Genomic DNA, 21,987 nt, shown 5'->3' on the forward strand with positions numbered 1-21,987 from the left:
TTAGCCTAGGGGCAGGGAAGATCTTTAAAATTTACATTCGCATTACACCCCTATGAAATATTGTTGTTCAGTCATGTCTGACTTGACCTTCTTTTGGGGCTTTCTTGGCAAAGATATTGGAGTGGTCTCTCATTTCCTTTGTTGTGAATTGCCCAGAGTCACACTGCTAGTTAAATGTTGGAGGCCTGATTTGAACTCATGAAGATGAGTCTTCCTGACTCTAGGCCCAGACCTCTATCCACTATGCCACCTAACTGCCCTCCTATGAAATGTAGTGATGATAAAATGTTGGTCTTTAGTTTCAGTTATTCAGGACAAGCTCCAAATCTGACTGTCAAAACAGACTGGAAGTACTAAGAGAACTTAAAAGCTGGGGAGATTCCTTTTTTATTTTTTAGCTGACAAAGTCCAACGTTCTTTATTTTTATTTATTTTTTTGCTTTTTGCAGGGAGGAAGGCAGGGCAACTGGTGTTAAGTGACCTGCCCAAGGTCACACAGCTAGTGTTAAATGAGTTTGGATTTGAACTCAGGTCCTCCTGACTCCAGGGCTGGTACTCTATTCACTTCGCCACCTAGCCGCCCCTATTCTTTATTTTTATTTATTTTTTGCTTTATAGTTAATTAATTTGTAGTTTTTAACATTCACTTCCATAAGATTTTAGTTTTAAATTTTCTCTCCTTCCTTCTCCTCCCCCTTCCCAAGATGGCGTGCAGTCTGATAAAGACTCTACTTATACATTCATATTAAACATATTTTCACATTAGTCATGATGTAAAGAATTAGAACCAATGGGAGGAGCCATGAGAAAGAAGAAACAAAGCAAAATAACAAAAGAAAAGGAGAACAAATAGTATGCTTCCATCTGCATTCAGACTCCAAAATTCTTTCTCTGGATGTGGATGGAATTTTCCACTGTGAGTCTTTTTGAGTTTTCTTAGATCCTTGCATTGCTGAAAAGAATCTAGGGAGATTCCTTTGTTAAACCATCATTTTCATTATTTTCTATGGAAAAAGTTGCTGCCTGAATTTGAGCTTCTTTAAGTCTAGCATTCTAAGTAAATGAAAGATTGACCTTGTAAAGCAATGTCATTTGAAACAAGTACAGATCAAAATTGATTATTTTTTCATTCTCTTATATTCTGAGACTACATTAGAAAAAAATCATAGTGAAAGTTGCGTCTTCAACTGGCTTTATGACCTTGGGCAAATCACTTCTCCTTGCTAGACCTCAGTTTTTTTATCTGTAAAATGAGTGAGTTAGAGTAAATGACCTTTAAGGTCCTTCTCAATTTTATAGTTGTTATGAATGACAACAGTTTGAAAGTTAACTCCAATCCACTTTATTTTTGTAGTGATCAGCACTATATTATGAAAGAACCTGGATGTAAGTTACTATATGTTTGCCTGATCCTTTTGAACCTTGTGTGATTTGTACTTTTCACAACAGGTATCATCAATCTACTTACAAAGATTTCCCTAGTCTCTGGTTGGTTTTCAGTTGCTAGTGATGGAGAAAGTACCTTTGTCAAAAGAATGCCTTTTGTAAAGACAAAAACATGGGTGCTCTCCCAGCTAGGTACTAGAAGCACCTTAAGACTATAAATGCCCAACATAATTATAGGGGAGGTCATAATATAATAGTCCTGTAAAATTATTTTAAGCTAGACAGACAATCTGATTCACTGGATCTCAGAAATGATTGGGATTCACATAATCATTAGGAGAAAAAAATCCCCAACAGCAATAATAGCTCACATTCATATGCTCAAAGATTTGCAAAGTGCTTTATTTCATTTGATCCCATCAAACCTGGGATGTAGGTGATATTTTAATTTTACAGATGAGGAAATAGGCTCAGTGAAATCAGGCCTTCCCACATTAAGTATCAATACACTACTAACCTCACCAGGGTTGTTTTGAGGAAGGTTTTTTGTGTCACATTAGAATGGAAATCTCTGTTCCCTAAAGAGTTCCCACATAAGGAGTCCCCTGGACAAGTATTTTCTTTGGTCATGCTAAAACCAACCTAAGTCTATCCTATTTATCCACTCCAATCTGGATGATTTTCTCAGTAACCCCATAGATCCTATTCATCATTACTGTACCTTTACTTTTTGTTATGCTCTTTTCATAATTCTCCCCCCTTGAACAAATCCTACCCAACCTTTCTCTAAGCCCCTTGGCCTCTATGAAGCCCTGTTCCAAAACTCCTACCTCCAATGAACTCACTCCAATTCCTTTCATACTTATATTCTATGCCAAATCACTCAGCACATAATACAGTCATTTGTTGTCCTTTAATTGTATCCCCAATGGATTGTAAATTTATATTGGCAGAGGTGGGTGCCAGCTTCAATGGGCTGTGGTAGGGATTTGGGGAAGAGAGGAAGGAGGAATGATCAATTGTTAAATTTTCAGTGAGCATTTATACCTTGGAAATCCACAAATACAAATCAGGACTTGACTTACTGTTTTGTTGATTATCTAGACTTAAGTGATGGAGAAAACGTTAATTATGAAGACTAAACTTAAAAGTATGTTGTGGACATTCTACACCCTTCCCCCTTGAGCTGGTTGTTAAAACATTTACCACTATACCTATATCTTATACTTTGGTTCTCTCCATCATCTTTCCAGTGCTGTGAACACCACTGGTACTAAACACCATTTTTTTTTAAAGCAATTGGAGTTATTTCTGGGTGTGGTGCTGAGTATCTGAGCCCGGATTTGATCCGGGTCATCCCGACAGTGGAGCCGAGCCGGTGCTCTTACTCGATGAGCCACCTGGCCGCACCTAAGCAATTGGGGTTAAGTAACTTGCTCAAGGTTACGTGGCCAGGTGTTTCTGGGTGGGTGCTAAGTGTCTGGGCCCGGGATTCGATCTCCAGGTCTTCTCAACACTGGAGCCGATGCTCTTACTCGCTGTGCTACCTGGTCGCCCCTAAACACCATTTCTTGATGACTGATTTAACATAAAAAATTATTATTAAAGATTTATCCTCATTACCTTTTCTCAAAATACACACACACACACACACACACACACACACACACATCCACTTAGTTTTTCTGGACTTATCTATCAAAGTAAAGTAATGGGAATCTGAGACCCAAAGCTGGCATATTATTGGAGGTAATATGGTGCTTCTTTTGTGCTACGATCCCTAGGGATCTCTGTAAGAATGGTTTGTTTCTATAGAGCATTTCATAAAACAAGAGGTGGTCGCCTGTCCCTCACTAACAATTTATTGGTGGCAGCTGGGCTTCACAGTGTGCACAGGAGAAGAGTAAAGCAATATCCGAACCTCTCCAGGCTGTTCTGAAGGATCAAAAAAGCCAGTCTGGGGGTCTTTTTTCCATGGTTGTGGTATAACAGTTTCAGGAAAAACGCACCCAGCCTGGGTTTTCCATTTGGACAGTGGAAGCTCTGGAGATTGGTAAAAAGAACAAGATCTGCTTCCCAAGAAAAACTTTTACATGGCAAATAACTCTGAACCCCCAAGTCGGGTTCCTCCTGAGTGTCAGGGTCCCCCCTGGTTATCAGGGTCCCCGGGGCTCTTCCCAGGGCGATTTAACCTTTTGGGGGAGAGCATGGAGTTTTCAGAGGCACTCAGACTCAGGAAGACCAAAGTTCTAGTCCCAGCTTTGCTCCCAAGTGAGACCAATAACATTCAGTTGCTCTGGGCCTCAAACTCTTCATCTGTAAAATGGGTATAATGACAGCCAAGAGCCGACCCTGGGTGCCTGCGAGAGACGACGTCAATGTATCTTAGTTATTTGAAACGTAGAGGGCGAAAATCAAAAGTAAAGAAACAAGTCATTACAGTCCCTACTACCTGCCCAGGCTACGCCAGACAGCGCCGCAGAGGCCAAGACGTAAGGTGCGCGGGGAAGGCCCCACATGGCCTCCAGCGCAGACAGAACCGACCCCCAGCTCCCCGAGACCGACCCCTTCCAACTCTCGCAGCTCTCCCGAGGGCATCGCGAGATTCCACTCCTAGGCACCCCCCCCCACCCCCCAACTCGCGTCATCTTCTCCGGCGGCCGCGGTGGCGGCGTCGGCGGCATTACCAGCGACATCACACCCTCCGATCGTATCCTTCCGCCGTCCCTTCCAACTCCACTTCCTCCTCAGCCTTCTCTCCTTGCGTTTCCTCCGGTATAACACCGTTGGTACCATTCCGTCAGCCCAGCCGGGCTGCCTGTCGAGGAAGCGACCTCGCCGCCGAGAAGGTCCCCAGGCCCGGAGGGAGCGGCGCGGACTACTCTCTCCCTCCTTGGCGGAGGGATCTGCGGAGGCGGCGTCGGCGCAGCAGCAGCGGCGGCGGAGGCGGTGGCGGCGGCGGCGGCAGTGGCGGCGGCGGCGCCGGTGGTGGAGGAGGAGGAGGCAGCTGCAGCGCATAAAGGGGCCGCCGCCGGGTGATGCGGTCCTTGCTGCGGTAGCGCCCAAGAGCCGAGTCCAGGGATCCGCCGGAAGGGTCTACCCCGCCCCCTCCCCTCCCCCTACCCCTCGTTCCTCCCCCTCCCTGCCGCTGCGGCCTCCCAGCCCGGCCACCGCACTTCCCTCCGTCCCTCCTCCTCCCCAGTCCCCTTCCCTGGTCCCCTGCCCCGTCGCCGCTGCCTGCTGCCGCCGGCCCCTTTCCTCCGGGCCGGTGCCGCTCCCCGTCTTCCCTAACATCCCCTCAGCCCCTTCCCTCCTCTTCCCCTTACGGCAAGAAATCGCCGCGGCCTAGCTCCCTCCGCCTTCCCCTCCTCCCCTCCCCATCCCTCTCCCCCATCCCCGTCCTCGCCCCGGGGTCCGCCGCCGCCCGTCTCACACAATGGCTCTGAAGAGAATCCACAAGGTAAGGGCCGGGCCCAAGGCAGGAGGGGCCTAGTCGGGCCCAGCAGGCCTGTGCCCGCGGGTGCTGCTGCTTCCTCGCTGTGGTCCCCTGCCGCCCACCCACCCCGGACCACACACCCCGACCTCTTCCCGGGCTTGTCTGGTTGGCAGGGCGGGGGCTTTGGGGGAGGAGGGCACTGCCAAAGGTTTCTTTTTTCCTCCCCCATTCCCCGTGATGGCGCCCGGAGAGGCTCGGGGTTCCCTGCCTGCTGCTAGGCCAGAGTCTGGCTCCTCTCAGCTAGCATTTCGGGGAAGCCCACCTCCCCCTTGCCACTTCCCAGCTCTGCCTCTAAATCTCTAGGGTCCCACTCTCTTGGGTCATCCTCCCCGACCCCACCCCACCCCCACCCCCACAGCTGCGCCTCGGGGCTATTGTCCCGTAGGAGGTGGAGAGGAAGTGTAGGGTCGGAAAGTGGCCTCTTCATTTCCCTTCTCCCGCCTCCTCTGGTCCCCCCATTAGGTGGGCCAGACCTTCCCGTCTGAGGCCAGACCTAGGCCTTGTAGTGAGTGAGAAACGAAAGGAAAGGCTTCCCCACCCTGTTGGGGGAACTAAAAAGGTCAGGACACATCCGCATACTCAGATTGTCTAGAAACTGTTATTGCAGGAAGTTAAGAAGGAAATAATGAGCTTTATCTGAGAGAGGGGGAGTAGAGGGAGCGCCGTTTTATTCCCTTTAGGTCGCCATGTGTACAGTCAGCAGCCTCCATTTCAGTTTGAAGTAGAACTCCTGCACATAGAAGATCTTTAATTTTGAAAAAGAGGACAAACCCTCCAAACATCCAAAGACAGTAAAGGAATTTTGCAAAATAACTTTTCAAAAATGATTATGCATTTCCATGAGCATGGGCATTTTTGTTCAGTTTCTTTCATTACTCTTCCTCTTTCCTTTTTTTATAGCTGGGTTGAGTTTTGATGGATTAGCTCTCCATTAGGTACTTCGTGATAAATTATATTGTTTAGAGGATAAACTTTGATGACAGTTTAAGGGTAAGAAGTTTTTCCCTTTGGCGTTTACCAGATGTGAAGCATCAAGCTTCTACTCTGTTAATGGCTTCTCTGTACCGTTTGGCATGGATTATTTTCTCAGAAGTAATAAGGCACCTATAGTAGCTTTGATTTTGTGCATCAATTAAATACTTAGTATTTTGGCAGTACGAGGTCTAGTGAAACGTGTGGTGTTTAAGATATAAACTAGTTTTAGGTGTATGTGTGTTTAAACCCAACTTCATACAGCAGTGGGCACCAGCCTGATTTGATCAAAGAACTTCTGTAATTTGGGTTTGCATCTAGTTTTTCTTAAGTAGATTGTCTTCTGGTCTTCCTGGTTCCTAATCAGTTAAAATCAATCTCTGGCCAAATGAGGAAACCAACTAGTTTTAAATAAGTAAAGATCCCGTAAGTAACTTCAGCTTTTCATTGCCTAAACTGATAAATGTTAAGCAATTCAACTTTATTCTTTTTTATTTACACTGCAATATGATTTTTAACTCTTAAAAAAAAAAGACTTCACAGAATCTGAATTGAAAGGGAATTTTGCTTACCTAACCCAGAAAAAGAATCCTTCATTTAAAGCTTTTTAAACTTAGTTTTCAAACTGGAAAGAACCTCAGATCATCTAGTCAACTCCTTCGTTTTCCACATAAAGAAACTGAGGCCATATTTGCCTAAAGTCACATGAACAAATAAATGGCTGGAACCCTGGCCTTTACCTTCATACTTATTATATTAAACTTGTATGTGGCTTATTTAGTCCTTACCCCAATAATTAATCTTGAGTTTCTCCAACTTTAATATACCTCAAAGCTGACATTAGGTAGTTATCTGATTATATCTGAGATCGTGATGTAGACATTCTAATATGCAGTGCCTCAGTATTCATTAATAAAGTTGTGTGTTCCTAAGGTTCAGTCGTGTATCAGTTATCTGACACTGTCAAGGGAACTTTCATGAAATATACTCATGAATGGCAACACATCATTCGAATCATTTTGATGAAATTAATCTGAAAAACACCCTTTGTCCTAGCAGTTGTCTTTTCTTGATGATTCAGGGACATTATTATTGTACTGTTATATATATAATTGTGTCCTCAGGAATTATTGAGAAACCCTTAAAAAAAAGTTCTAGATTATATTTGTAGTGGTTTTAAGTCTCTTTAATTCATACACTTGGTGCCTACTATGTGCAAGGTACTCTATCCTTTTTAATCCTTCTGTCACTTCTTGTTGTTTACTGTCATTGTTCCTTCCTCTAGCATTACCACTCTTCTCATTTGTTGTTTCAAAGCTTCAGAGGACTGAGAAACCAGATTACACTTCTTAGAATAGTATCAGTGAATAGACTCCGAGTGAAGTACATGAGCTTTGTCAGTACCTGAACTTTGTGACTTCTATCTTGGCTGCCTATAGACTATTTGAAGGTGGGCTGGGTAATTGGAAATGAGATAGATAATCAATAGACGTGTATTAAACACCTACAATGGGCCAGATACTGTGTAGGGGATAGCAATACAAAGAATGAAACAATTTCCTACTCTCGAAATGATGAGTGAACTCTTATTAAAAATATAATTGTTGAAAGTTATTTTTTTGAAAATTCATTAATGCTAACTATATTTTTTACCTTGTCTTATGAAGAGTAGAAAATTGGCCCAATCATACTGGGAGGGACTGCTTTAGTGAGGTCCAAGAAAACCTAAAGTAAATCACCAAACCAGATTTTGAAAATATTTTTTTACCTACTGCAATTAAAACTATATTAATTAGTATAGGGTATCATCCTTTTTAAAAATTAAGTAGGGAGATGGTTCTCAATAATCATCTTGTTTTATAGTAAATATCTTTTTGTTAGGAACTATGTAGTACAATGAAAAGAACACCAACTTTAGATAGAGAAAGCTTGGGTTCAAATCCTACTACTTTCACTATCCATAATAAGTCAGTTTCTAGGCTTCCATTTCCTCATTTATAAAATGGGGGGGAGGTGGAGAATACAGTTGAACTAGACAGGTTTCTAAGGGTCTGTTCAGCCTTTAAGCCATCTGTGAATGGCATTTGGCTGTTAAAACAGTAGGTGACTTTTAAGAGATAGTGCCTCAAAAAAGATAATATAGTAAGAATAGATGTAGTTGGGCTTCAGATTTAGTGGCATTGTGAATAATTGGTTCTTGAAACCTGTTTTTTTGCATTGGGGATGAAGATATAACCAGTTGATTTGGGGAGTTAATAAACATTTGAACCATAATGTTTAACCTTTTAAAACTTGATGTTATAATAGCTTGGACATTAGGCAAGATTAAAATTGTTTAAATTGGTATAAGCTCTAGCTTTAATACCCTTGCTATGATTTGCTAAAGTTGAGGTAGAAACACTGATCTGATAAGATGTAAAAGTTTGCTTGTTCTTCTTACTCTTATCATTATCTTCTTTTCACATTATAATTGTATACTCTAACAGAAAGATTCACAGCGTTTTTATGAGTTGAAGGCTACAACGACCTGGTCTGGTTCTTGCAAAGGATGTGGAAAAGTTGTGACTTAGATACATCCATGGACCAATATAGCTTTATCACTTTGGATAATCTCAAATCTCTACCTGTATGCTTCATAGTTCATACACTGAAAATTATTCTCTGTCTTAATATTTTGTAGATAAGATTGCATTGGTTGGAGCAGACCACCTGCCCTTGTACTTCATACATCTGTATATACTTGGTATATGCAGTCATTATTGGTAATATGCTTTAGTCTGCTTAACCCCCCACCATTAGGCAGCTGGTGGCAAAGTGGATAGAAATGGGTCTGGAGTCAGGAAGACCTGAGTTCAAATTTAGGTAGCTAGCTCACTAGCTGTGTGACATTGGGCAAGTCACTTAACTTGTGTTTGCCTCAGTTTCAAATAATAATAGTGTTGTCGTGAGGACCAAATGAGATAATGTTTGTAAAAAGTGCTTAGCTCAGTGCCTGGCACATAGTAGGCACTATATAGATACTTATTCTCTTGTACCATCTGTGTTGTCCTGCAGTTTTTGCTTCTTGGGAGATCCTAGTGTTCCAGGTGTGTTTTGCAGTTGTAGCATCACCAAGAGAATATTAGTGTTAAAAGATTACCTTTTTTAAAGATATGTGTAAGAAATAATGCTGTTAATGATGCTGTGCAGAGATGTTAGTGCCTAATAAATATTCTCTCTTAAGTCCTGTCATAATTTTTCACATTGTAAAGAATAGGGTCTTTATGTAAGGATTCAGTGAATAATTATTTTTTTTAAATAGTTTCCTAATACATATATGATGTATGATGTGACATATATTTCCCCCCAACTCAGCTATTATTTAGATCCACATCCACCTGATATTTTATTTGGAGTGCCTCATTCTCTGTAAATGCCATTGACTTGGGGGTGAAGGGTGGGAATTACCTGGAAACTAGCAGCAAACCCATTGGTAATGGACAGTTCCAAAGAAGAAGTGATTCTAATATTTTTGGTTAGGTGTTTATATCTTCAGTGTAGCATATGACTAGTTTTCCAAGATAATGTACCCCAATGAACTCTGTAGTAGTTGCCAAGGAGCCACTGTCTCTGCACTAGGGAAGTAGGAAAGAGTCTTCTGGCATTATAGTAGGAGGGATGTGGTCCTAGTTGAACAAGTAGAGTTTAGGACAGATTTTTCTCTATAAAAAATAAGCGGTTAGGTTCCCAGACCAATTTGTAAAAGCCCATTTAACATAGAACATTCCTCAATAATACTTTTTGTACATCAGACTTTTAGTTTGTGACTGGCCCAGAAGTTTTTAATATAAGTATTAAACTCTCATAGGATTCAAAAAATATTTACTGCAGAAGGGAACTGTGCATCCATTTTTACTATAAATATAAGGACCCTACTTCACAAAAAAACTCTCTTGTTAACATGTTTCTATAGTTACAGTGATAGTACATTGTTTCTTGGGGTGGAAATATTTTCTCCCAATGACAAGTAACCTATACATGTAGCAAAAAGTTTATCCTGTGAACATAAGCCCTCCCTTCTCTTCCCCCAATATATGGAACACTGTTAAGAAGCATGAGCTTCTTTTTAACCTTCATGAACTTTTTCAGGTTTAAGTCAGAGTCATCATGGCATCTTAGAACCAAGAATAACTTGAGACATTATATAATTCTGCCCTTCATTGTATAGATGAAGTGATTTGATTCACATTACATTAGCTGCTATTTAGTGGTAGAGGGAGGATTAGAATAACCCAGGACTCCTGATTCTTGGGTCTTTGTTCTTTCTACCATATTGGTCTGTAACTATTCAAAGCTGTGACTTCTGTCAGGAAGTTGATTTGTATTCTTTGTACCTTAATTGTTTTTATCTTGAGCAAAATTCCTTCTATCTTGATGTAAGATCATATGAAATTCACCTAAGCTTTATTATGCTATTATAACTTATTAGGGTAGGCCTGTTCAAGAAATAGATATATTTTTAAGCATATTTGTTTCGTTTTCTGTGTGAAGTAAAAATGTTAGATTCCAACTGAAGGAATTTTCAATTTCAAGGCAATATTCGTTGAGAAATCTTTAAAATTTTGATTAGTAAGGTAGACATAGCTTAACAGTTTCCCATTCAACAAGAACTTATTAATAAGGTGCCTGGTATATGCAAGGTATGAAGATATTAGCAATACAAGGTCCCTGCTGAAGGAGCTTATGGTCTACTAGGAGGTACACAACTTATGAACAAATATATTCAAGATAACACAACATACAAAATAAATTAATTGGGATCATGTAATATAATATCAAGCAAAGGCAACTTCCCAGGTTCAAAATACCAGCATAGGTGCTCTCTATTTTATTCAGTAACAAACCCAGAACAGAGAAGATCAAAACATGACATCATTCAAAATACAGCATTTACTAAGTGTGATTAAATAATCTCCAAGGCCTACCCCACCCCAGGACTTTCCAATCAATTACAAAGTCTCTGTTCCAAATACTTCTCCACCCCTAGGCTATACCTTAATTAAGTCCACCACAAAGCCCCTCTTCTCAAATGGAGATTAGTTTCCAAACATAAGTAAAATACATTCATTTGCTCAACCATAGAACACAAAAAGGTCAAAAGTTCCCCACCCCTGGATCACAATTGAATCTACCCCAGAGTTACATCAAGTTTAAACACAGCACTTAATACCCAAATGGAGGTCTTTTCTTCATCTTGACACGAGGCAAGTTCTCAGCAATCTTAGTTCCTGGAGAGACAAGGCTTAGCAAGGCCATAAGATACATTGCCAGTCCCTTCATGAATTTATCCTCTGTCTGTAGAACAGCCCTAGAACCCCTGAACACATTAGCAAAGCCCTCTCCCAGGATTTCTGTAAACATACAACAAGAAAATCCTTCTTCAGGGCTTCTGAACCAACAGAAAGGCTCCCAGACCCCTGCAACAACAGTACTGTCCCTCACCAGTGGACAGTATTCATTCTGTCTGCAGGACAGTCTCCAGACCCCTGCAACAACAGTACTGTCCCTCACCAGTGGACAGTATTCACTCTCTGTCTGCAGGACAGTCTCAGGCCTTCTTAACCAAATGCCAGGTTCCAGGACTTCTTCAACAAAAGGACTGTCTTTCACCAGTGGACAAATCTGGCAAAATAACATCAAAACAGACAGACAAAGTACCAGCAAAACAGCCATGTCTCCTCAGTCCTTGGCAGCTCAGGGGGCAGGTCTCAAAAGTCCAGGGCAATTCAAAGCGGCCACCAGCAATCCTCTTAGTCTCTCTCTCTCTCCACGAGGTGCTGCTTCCAAAAAAAAAAAGCTCTTCCGCCTCTCTCTCTCGTGTCTCTCCAAATCTACGTCACCAGCTCCTCCCACTTCAGGACTTTCTTTTCACATCAACAAGCCCATCCCACAGGTGGGATTAACAAACTCTGGGTTTTAATACAATCAATTTGAAAACCAAGCCAATACAGGGGAATCTTTAATTGCCATTACTATCACAGATCAGGAAAAGGTGATTTTAGGAGGGGGTGGCAAGTGACCTTCCCCCTTCCTTTCCCCCTTGTAAAATACAAGAAATGAAAGCACTGAATAGGTTGAAAAAATAGTACCTATAGTAGAATCTATTCAGAAGGGAAAGATTTCATTAAACTCTTAATGTTTTTGTCATTACAAGATGAAAAATTGCTTTAAGTGAAATCTCTGAAATTCACAGGAGAAATCATTGCAAAGGTTTGTATAATCACTTATTTTTCCAGGATGTATAGCTTTTGATCACTTTATATTCTCCTGTAATCAACTCTCTGTAGTCCTTTGTGTAGAAATAAACAACAAAAAAGTATGAAGTTACATTTTATTTAACATTAGTAATTAACTTCAGTGTGGGATCAAAAGACTAATTAAGTGTAACAGCTTGTTAGTAACAGCAGCATAAGTTATGAAACAGAAATAAACACTGGTAAGCCTTGAATGGATATACAACTTGAATGTTTAAAAAAAAAATACAGGCAAAACAGGCTTGTTTGAGGGTGCAACTGTAAGTTTGCTTTAAACTGTCTTTAAATGGATCCTAAATAAGTTTGTTGGTAGCTTTAGTACTTATTTGGAAAAAAGAAAGAAGACCTCTCTCTTAGGCTTTAATTCATGGAATCTATATATGTTAAAAGACCTAGTCCAGGGAACAGTATCCTTCATTCAAGCCTCTGGGTCCACTTCTGGTTGCTGGCATGACTAGAATTTGCTCTTTGGAATAAATGGGGAGAACTATAGTTTTAATAAGCAGATTTCTAGGATAGAAAGAAGGCCAGATTTGGGTTAATCTAGAGATTGAAGCCTCTTCCTCTGGATAATTGTAGACTAATAAGCCTGTGAATCCTCAGGTACTGAATTTTATTAAAGCCCAATTGAGACTAATTGGGGGCAGGGTGGGGAGGAGTTAGGGCTCAGATATCACCATATTATAAAGAATGTTTTAGTCCTGACTTCCTGGTATGTATGTAATTGGTACCTTGTTATTGGATTAGTTTCTTGATTTTTAAAAAATAGAGCTTGCTGCCTTTCCTCACAACTTATTTGTGGTCAGAAAAGGCTTTGGCTTTCAAGATTTTAAAGAAAACATGATCTAAGAAGTTAGTGTTGCTGGGTTAAAAGTTGTATGGTTTTCTGCCAAAGATTGGGTATTTAGTGGTCTATAAAATAAGAAGTCAAATGTGTAAGGTGAATCCCTTGGGACATAGAAATTTCCTGTGAGCTTTTTTGTCCCTTGTCAATAAAAGAAAATAAATGTCTATTGCTAGGATCTAGTTGATCTCAAAGGCATTTATATTTCTTTAGTGTTCAGCAATAATGATACCCTAAGCAGATAAGCTTTCATGTTCAAGTAAACTACCTTGTAACATTTAAGTGCCTAATATATGCCCCAGACAGTGTGCTTAGGACTGAGGATACAAATAGAAAGACTTCCTGCCCTCACAGACCCTACAATCCTAGAGGAGGAAGATGGCATATAAAGGGAAGTTGAAACTTATGGGGGGAGGTACCAGGCATGGGAGCATGACAGAAGTCTAAAGAATACTATCTAGCTTTTAGGTTTTTTGTGATAAAGAAAATTTAGAGAAATGAAGCATCACTATTCATAATACAGTACATCATTGTGGACTAATTTTTTTATATGTGAGTTTGGAGTTTTGGAGTGTGTGTGTGTGTGTGTGTGTGTTTCCATTTTCATTTTTTTAATGGTCTCAGATTTCCTTAGTTTAAAGTGTTTCCAGAGAAGCCATTTTAATTTGATAAGATAGACTAAATAAAGAAGAATTTAGATAGACCAAGAATGTAAACATTTGGTATTTTCCCTAAAATATAATGTAGGATGTTTCCATTTGGTGTTTTGTTTGTCCTTGTAACATCCACTTAATTGGTTTTCAATCTAGGGCTGAAGAGAAGCAGTATTAAGATATTAAAGTCTTTTTAAAAGTCTTATTAAAGGTTACTTCTTTTGTTATGAAATTAGGATGTTAGATTTGGATTTTCATACATAGAAAACCTTTAAAACCCTAATAGTTTTAAGAAAATGAGATGGAAGCCTTAGTGGCTGACTAGTGGAATCCTACCAGCTGTCTTCCATGGTAAGGTCTAATTTTCTTAGTTAACCCAGTGACTAATAACTTGCTCATAATTCCTCATAACCTCATCAGTAGCCTATGTAAGAAACTCACCTGAAACAGTGTTACTATTTGTAGTAACAAAGAAATGGAAGCCATGTAGGTGCCCATTGATTTGGGGCAGGGTGGAATAACTAGATAAATTATGCTACATGAATATGATGGAATATTACTATTGTACAGCCCAAGAAAGGATGAATATGACTAATTCAGAGAAGCAGAAGACAAACTTACATGAACCGATGAAGGATGAAGTAAGGAAGATATACAATACTGTAAATGGGGAAATGGGGGGGGGTTGAACTCTCTGATTATAATCTTCAAACTTAATTCCAAAGAAAAGGTAGAAAATACACCTCCCTCCCTTCATTAGAGAATTGGGGAATGGGGAATGTTGCATATATTGTCAGATATGGTGAATGTGTTGGGTTTGTTGAACTGCTTTTTTCCTCTTTCTAAACCTTTGTTAAAAGGGGAGACTGGAGGAGCAGAGTTTCATGAAAGGTATCAATAAAAAAGTTATGATTTTAAAAAGGAAGTACCAGCTGGACTCTAATATGCTTGCATAATTAATTCACAATATCTTTATTCCCTGCATAACAGATTTGAGAATTCACTGGCATACTAGTTCCACTGTGCAAATCTCAGAAGTGCTTTCTGGAAATCTTCCGGTGGTTACTCCCCATTTTGGTGGTTAGTAGGATTATATATGATATCCCTTTGTTGATGAAGAAAAAATCCTTCAACTTCGAAAGTGAATGGCCCTGGAGAAGAGATGAGAAAATGCATTTCTCTTTTCTTGGATAGGTGTGGTAGACTTTGGGTGGAGAACATTTCATCCGTAGTAGTTGTGTCTTGGTTTTAATTTTTTTTTTTGTTACAAAGGAAGATTTACTAGGTTGGGACAGAGGGAGTGGTATCCAGAAATGACTGATGTAAAGAAAAACATAAGGTCATAGGTTTTGAGCTCGAAGAGACCTCACAGGTCATCTAGTCAGCCTCTTTCTCCCTCCCACCTGGGGGGGAGGAGGTTGGAAAATATGCTTATTAAATCTATGCTTTTATATATAATAATATTATATAGTACTCATTACTTAAAAGTTTAAGCAGTTGCTAAAGCATGCCAGCACCTGTGCAAGGATGCCCAAACAACTACATAGTGAATCTTCTTGTATGGTACTTTATCCCATAACCCATATATTACTTGGTACAGGTGAACTAGAAATCCATGGCAAAGAGAGGAATTTTGGTCATAATTTAAATTTTTCATTTCTCCTGTTGTCTTTGTATTATAATGTATCCTTTACACGACTGTACTAAACTTGGTAGTCCAAACTATGGAAGTGAATGAGATTGCCAAGATGGAAAGAAAAGAGAAGGGGGCCAAATAGAAAATTTTGAAGGAGAGCTTTATGCTTGGGTGGATATGAAGGAGATGAGAAAGCAACAAAAGGGACAAGAAAGGAGAGGTGTGAGAAGAAAACCAGGGTTTCTTTGCAACAGAGAAAGGGAAATGCCTTCAGCAGTAGAAGAGTCTACAGTATAATAATGCTAGAGAGAAGTTAAGAATGATGAGGACTAAAGAAAAAGCCACTGGTAATTGAACTTCTTTAAATAGTTTTCCCCAAAGCATCTATTCATTCATCTCTGTTAACATAAGCTTCATGCTTTGTGGTGGTTTTTGTTTGTTTGTTTGTTTAAACACAGACTAGTCTGTTACAGGGAGACTTTAATAAATCACATGCTAGGGTTGCATTTTTTGGGTGAGGAGGATCAGAAGTGTTCTGAGTAATTGGTTTTTAAATCTATTTTAAAACAATATACATGATATAGTTTATATCTCAGTTGTAAATTCCTCTTTCCTTCCTCCAAACTATTTGTAAATAAGTACACAGTTTCCCAGCCCACCAAAATTCTAGCAGCATGATTTTTAGCCAGTTGGTAGTCTATACTATATAAAGAATATGAACAAAATCAGTATAAAAGTTGACCCAAACAACAGATCAGATTGACTGGAATATACTTTTTCTTTAACCCCAGCAAAGTGCCTGCATTCTTTTGACACACTACAAGGGAAATAGAAGATTCTAAAATTTGTAGACTTTGATAAAATTAGAGATAAAAATCAATCAAAAATGGTGTTTTAGGTTTCCAAGATTTCATCTCTAGGTTAACAAATTCAAGTGCTTGTCCTCTAATTGAAAATAACCCAGAAAGCAATGCTTGATGTTGATTTGGTGGGATTTGTTGGAGAGGAAAAAATAAGGTGGGATGCCATTCTCTTCCCCTTGATGGCCTATGCCCACCACTTTTTAGTATCCTCAAAGCATCCCAGGATGGAACTTTTACTTTTTCCTCTCTTTTCCCTCTCTTCTCCAGGTTGGGGCCATGGTGGTCATCAGTGTGGTATGTGTTGGAGGCATTTCTTGCCAAAATAACCAAAGTTCCTTTTTGGTGTCCTATGTATCACAGATGTACCTCCTAACAGCATTTTTCCCAGACTCTTGCAGACATCTTGAGGAATGACATACTTACTACACAGATGTCAGCAACACCAGGGGTCAGCTAGAGACTCTGGCTACCCAAGTGCCAGAGAGCAGCCTCTGGTATTATGATATTTCCCTCAGAGCCAATTCCCAGGGTCCTCCCAAAAATAGTGACATCAACTAGTCTGTCTACCTTTTGGAAACCTTGCTGTATCTCCTTCCCTTTGTCAAGTCTTGAATTGAGCATTAGAGATATCTAGAGAGGCATGTGCCTTGCTGGCTGAGACTCTTAAGTTGAACAATGGAAGTAGGGGAATACCCATGTTATCTTAACTCTGGTAGCCTGTTTTATCTCTCATGTGTGGGGTAGGGGTATGAATTAACTTTAGAGTAAAAAATTGAGCAAAATATCACTAATAAAAAGGAGACTATCCAAATTTGAGAGTTTTTATTAAATACGTGGATATTTGGAATTAAATTCATTTAAGCTAGGCAAACAAAGACTTTATCTTTTGTTAACTTAAAAAAAACTTTTAAGGGAGATTGATTGAATGGGTGTTTTTTGAGGTACTCAAAAGTCAGTATGGTATAGTGGATACAGAGCTGGCTTTAAAAAAAAATCAATAGTCCTAATTGACACATTGACTTTGTGACCTTGAGTAAGTAACTTAACCTTTCAGAGCTCTGAGTAACTAAGCTGTAGATAAGTATATGACCTGAATTAGTATAGGAAGTTTTCCTCACCCAGGAGTTCCTTATACCAATAAAATCACAAGACCAGTCCCTTTTTCTTTTCTTTCTTTCTTTTTGCTTTTTGGAAGGGGGAGGGCAGGGCAGTTGAGGTTAAGTAACTTGCCCAAGGACAAACGATTAGTAAATTAATTGTCTGAGGCCAGATTTGAACGAAGGTCCTCCTGACTCCAGGACCAGGGCTCTGTTTTGTTAAATTTCAAATAGATTAGTTTATTGTCTTAGAGTGAACATTGTTAATTATCAATTTTTATTTTATAGAAGGTAAGGCAGAATGCACTGAGATAGACATTTTCTGAAAGGTTTTTGCTCTGTGTCATGAAATTGGGGGGTTGGGGGAGTGGGAGCAGTAATGTTCAACTCTTGGCTAGATCCTGTGGTGTATATAGAAGAAAATTAAGTATCATAGTCCTATGGGTGGGGTGGGGAGGTGATTCTAACATGAAACATTGAGAAATGAAAAAGAACATAATTAAATACTGTTATATATGGTATGCACTCTAGGTGCAAAAGGAAAACAAGAGAATGAAGAAAATTCAAAATATATAAAGAACTTGATACACAAGGATAAGGTCTATACCCCTATATAAATAGTTACAGGAGTTAAATGCACTTTGTGTGAGGAAATGGACCTTAAATCTCACAGGGGAAAATGAGAATTGGAAAGAGCTTTTAAGGTGCTTTCAAATAACATACTTATTAAAATCAGTGAGAAAGCCTGGTAGTCAGTCAACAAGTCTTCGGTGCTTACTCTGTCTCAGGTACTGTGGAAAGTGCTGGGGATACAAAGGAAAGGAAAAACATAAGCATCACCTCCACCCCTAGAAACTCACATTCTAGTGCAGTGATAAATGGGAGGTAATCTCTTAAGAGCGATGAAAAAGGTGGAGGAAGACAAGTGGGGATTTGAGCTGTGTATTGAGGGAAGCCAGGGAATGATGTTGAAGTAGAAGAGTATTCCATACTTGGCATAGCCAGTGAAGTGCAAAAAATTGGAAGATGGAGGGTCATGTGAGGGACAGTAAGTAGGCCAGTTTACCTGGTTTATAAAGTTTTTAAAGATATAAGATAACAAGGATAGGAAAAGACCAGATTGTGAAGGGGTTTAAAAACCAAGCAAAGAATTTTATGATTTATCCCAGAGGGCTCAAATTGGGAACCACTGGAGTTTGAATGGAGGTGGGGTGGAGTCAGACTTGCACTTTCCGAAGTTTATTTTGGCAGCTGACTGGAGGATGGGCTGTGTAGTAGGGAAAGACTTGACCAACCAAGAGGCTATTGAAATGGTCCGGGTGTGAGGTAATGAAAACCTGCTGACTGAATGGGGAAAAAAGGGGGAATGTATGGAAGAGATGTTGTAAAGGTAGAGTTGTCAAGACTTGACTTGCCTATAAGGAATGACTTAACTGAGGTTGAGAACCCTGGGGATTAGAAGAATAATGGTGTCTTTACAGTAATGGGGAAGTTCAGGAGAGCCCATGGTTGAGGGAAAAGTTAATGAGTTTTGTTTTGATTGTTTTGAGTTCAGGGTATCTACAGGACATCTAATTTGAGATAGCTAAGAAGCAGTCAGTGATGTTAAACTGGCTGATGCTCAAGAGACTGAACAGGATAGATAAATAGATGTAAGAATCCTCTGCATAGAGATAATTGAACCCAGGAGAGCCCAGGATAAGTGAGAGTATATAAAAAGAGAAGATGCTTCAGGATAATATCTTGGCAGATACCAACATTTGTTGGGCATAAGCTGGAGCTTCCAAGGTCTATCAAAAGAGACTTCAGAAGAGTCAGAAAGGTAGGAGGAGAACCGGAGCAGTGTCTAAGAAACCTGGAGAGGAGGAAGTGTACAAGTCAAAAAAGAGTGAATGCCATTGTCAGGGGCTGAAGAGAAATCAAGAAGGATAAAGATTAAGAAAAGGTCATTAGATTTGGTAATTGAAGGATCTTTGTAACTTTGGAGAAAAGTTTCAGTTGAATGAGGTTGGAAACCAGGCTGTGGATGGTTTACAATCCTATTAGAGGAGTAGAAGCATACTCTCTCCCCTCTCCCCCCCAAACCCCTTTTAAAGGCAGTCAGGATTAAATGACCTGCCCAGGGTCACACAGCTAGTATGTGTCTGAGGCTAGATTTGAACTTGGGTTCTTCCTGACTCCAGGGCCAGCTCTATTCACTTGGCCACCTAGCTGCCCGAAGGCATACTTTTTTATACCTTGCTAGTGATTCCATAAATTGGTCCAATTTTTCTAGAGAAGAGTGATACATGATTAGGTTCAAAATGGTTTATTCTTTTAGCCTGGTAATTCATCTTTTGGAAATAAACCCCAAGAAAATAATCCAAAAGAGTGTAACTTGTTCAGACAGGTTAAGATTACTATTTGTAGGGTTGGCCAGGTAGCACTGTGAGTAAGAGCACTGGCTCCAGTGTAAGGATGACCTGGGGATCAAATCTGGGCTCAGACACTCAGCACCACACCTAGAAATAACTGGCTGTGTAACCTTGAGCAAGTTACTTAACCCCGATTGCTTTAAAAAAAAAAAAAAGATTACTATTTGTAATACTAATGACTAGTGTGTATATAGTACTTTTAAGTTTGCAAAGTGCTGTACATATATTAACTCATTTGATCCTTAAACCAATTTTGTGGTGTAGGTTGTTGGCCCCATTTTACAGATGAAGAAACTGAGACCAAGAGAGAGAAAGTGATTTACCCAGGTTTGCAACTAAATAAGTATAAGAAACCAGATTTAAACCTGTGTCTTAACTGATGCAGATCCAGAACTCTTATCTACTCTGCTACCTAGATGCCCCCTTTAAAAAATGAAAAATTAAAAAAGCAACAATGGTAAAATCACATTGGCTACAACTGTCAGTAGTTAAGAAAATATATTACAAATCCTCTTTTTGCTCTTTATAATGGTTTCAGAAAAGTACCATATAACCTATTACAAGCTCAAAACTTTAAATAACAGCCCTCCAAAAATGGTAGAAACATCCTATGGAGATAAAGTGAGGGCTGGAATAGTCATTGAAGGATCTTTTTTTCCCTCATCCTAAAGTAGGGAGATTCCATTTTGAAAGTTAGTTGAGTTCTGGTTAAAGCAAGGCTTTTTACTATAATTCCTACCATCTCTAAAGAAAATTTTATCAAGCAAAGGTCTTAACTTTATTTTACATTACTTCTCTTTACATTTTTTTTTCCTTTTGGAGGGCGACTGGGGTTAAGTAACTTGCCCAAGGTAACACAGCCAGTATTTCTGTGTGGGTGTTAAGTGTCTCAGGTCGCAACTGAACTCGGGGGGCCCCCCCTCCCCCAGGGCCGGTGCTTTACTCACTGCGCCACCTAGTCGCCCCCAAACATTATTATTATTATTATTTTTTAAGCAATCCGGGTTAAGTAACTTGCTCAAGGTTACACGGCCAGTTATTTCTAGGTGTGGTGCTGAGTGTGTGAGCCCGGGATTCAATCTCCAGGTCATCCCAACACTGGAGCCGGTGCTCTTACTCGCTGAGCCACCTGGCCGCCCCTCTCTTTACACGTTTTGCATTCCAATGAAATTCCCCAAACATTCTATCTCCATCCTGTACAAGTTTATGCAGTTTTGTGTCTGGAATAATTTCTTTTTTCATTTTTGCCTTTTGTAATCCTCTTCTTTTGACACTCAACTTAGATGTGAGCTTCCTCCATGAAGCCTTCTGTGAAATGTTCACTTCCCTCCTAAAATTTTCTACTTTTCATTTTACTTTTCTGTGTACCTGTCTTATCTTTCCCTTCCTAGGCAGAATGTAAGCTCTTTAAGGGCAGAGACTTTTTGTGTGTGTGTCCCTGGTGCCTTGTGCATAACTAGGCGCTCAATAAACATAAGGTTATAAGTTTTTGTCTATTTTTTTTTCAGAATTTATTTATTTATTTTAGTTTTCAACATTCATTTACATGAGATTTTGATTTCCAAATTTTCTCCCTATTTCTTCCTTAAACCCCAACCCAAGATGGCAAACATACCAAATTACCCCTTCCACCAGTCTACCCTTTCTTTCATCCCCCATATGCCCCTCCTTCCTCCCTTGCCCTTACTTTTTTTTAATAGTGTAAGTTTTTTTTACCATATCCTGTTTACTAATATTTCTAAAAGGCTTTTTCTCAGATTTTTTTTCTCTCCTGCCTTACCAAAGAGACTTCACTGTTTTGTGACTTCTTGACTTGGCTTTTTTGGTTTTGGTTTTCAAGACTTTGAAGTGTGATTTATTGTAAAATAAAGAGAAATCTCAGTTTTTATGGTGTATCGTGTATTTGTGGCTGTTTTGAACCTTAGAATAATCAAGATATCCTTGCCTAGTTTATTGTAAGTATATACCTATTTTTGAAATTTAAAAATGTGTTAGTTGAATTCCCCAAACTATTATGGGGCACTCTAAGTGTTAAAAAAGCATTCCTCTAGGATATTTGTAGTATAAGACGCTTTGATTAGTGGAATTTAAATTGGTGTTTTTTATTTTATGTATTTAAATAAACATTGTGAGAAGGAGTGTAGAGTGCACATGGATGGGCTTTACCAATTCTTCCAAAAGAGTATGAAATTCTTGATAGAAGGGATTCATGAAACAAAAAGTTAAGAACCCATTCTCTAAAGACACTATGGTTCTTGTCAATCACTTCAAATAGTATTATGGATCATAGGAAAAATGTTTCACCATCACTTAAAAAACCATCTAACTCTTTC

At 39.6% G+C, this 21,987-nt stretch overlaps 1 protein-coding gene and 1 long non-coding RNA gene across 2 annotated transcripts in view; both read left to right on the forward strand.

Moving 5' to 3' along the window:
- The first annotated feature begins 4,687 nt into the window (after positions 1 to 4,687).
- UBE2D2 (ubiquitin conjugating enzyme E2 D2) overlaps positions 4,688 to 21,987 on the forward strand; it is a 48,324-nt gene continuing 31,024 nt past the window's right edge. Inside the window, exon 1 of the mRNA XM_069104347.1 lies at positions 4,688 to 4,846. Within this exon, the coding sequence (XP_068960448.1) occupies positions 4,823 to 4,846 (24 nt within the window). The 5' untranslated portion in view covers positions 4,688 to 4,822. The remainder of the gene's footprint in view (positions 4,847 to 21,987) is intronic.
- Positions 5,448 to 17,663, forward strand: LOC138174141 (uncharacterized). The gene is made up of 2 exons (XR_011171626.1): positions 5,448 to 10,657; positions 11,880 to 17,663. It is a non-coding gene; the product is annotated as an uncharacterized lncRNA (long non-coding RNA).

Source organism: Petaurus breviceps, unplaced genomic scaffold, assembly GCF_028583685.1.
Source record: "Petaurus breviceps papuanus isolate PSGF00001 unplaced genomic scaffold, PetGlider_PUasm1.0 685, whole genome shotgun sequence".
NCBI classification, from domain to species: Eukaryota; Metazoa; Chordata; class Mammalia; order Diprotodontia; family Petauridae; genus Petaurus; species Petaurus breviceps.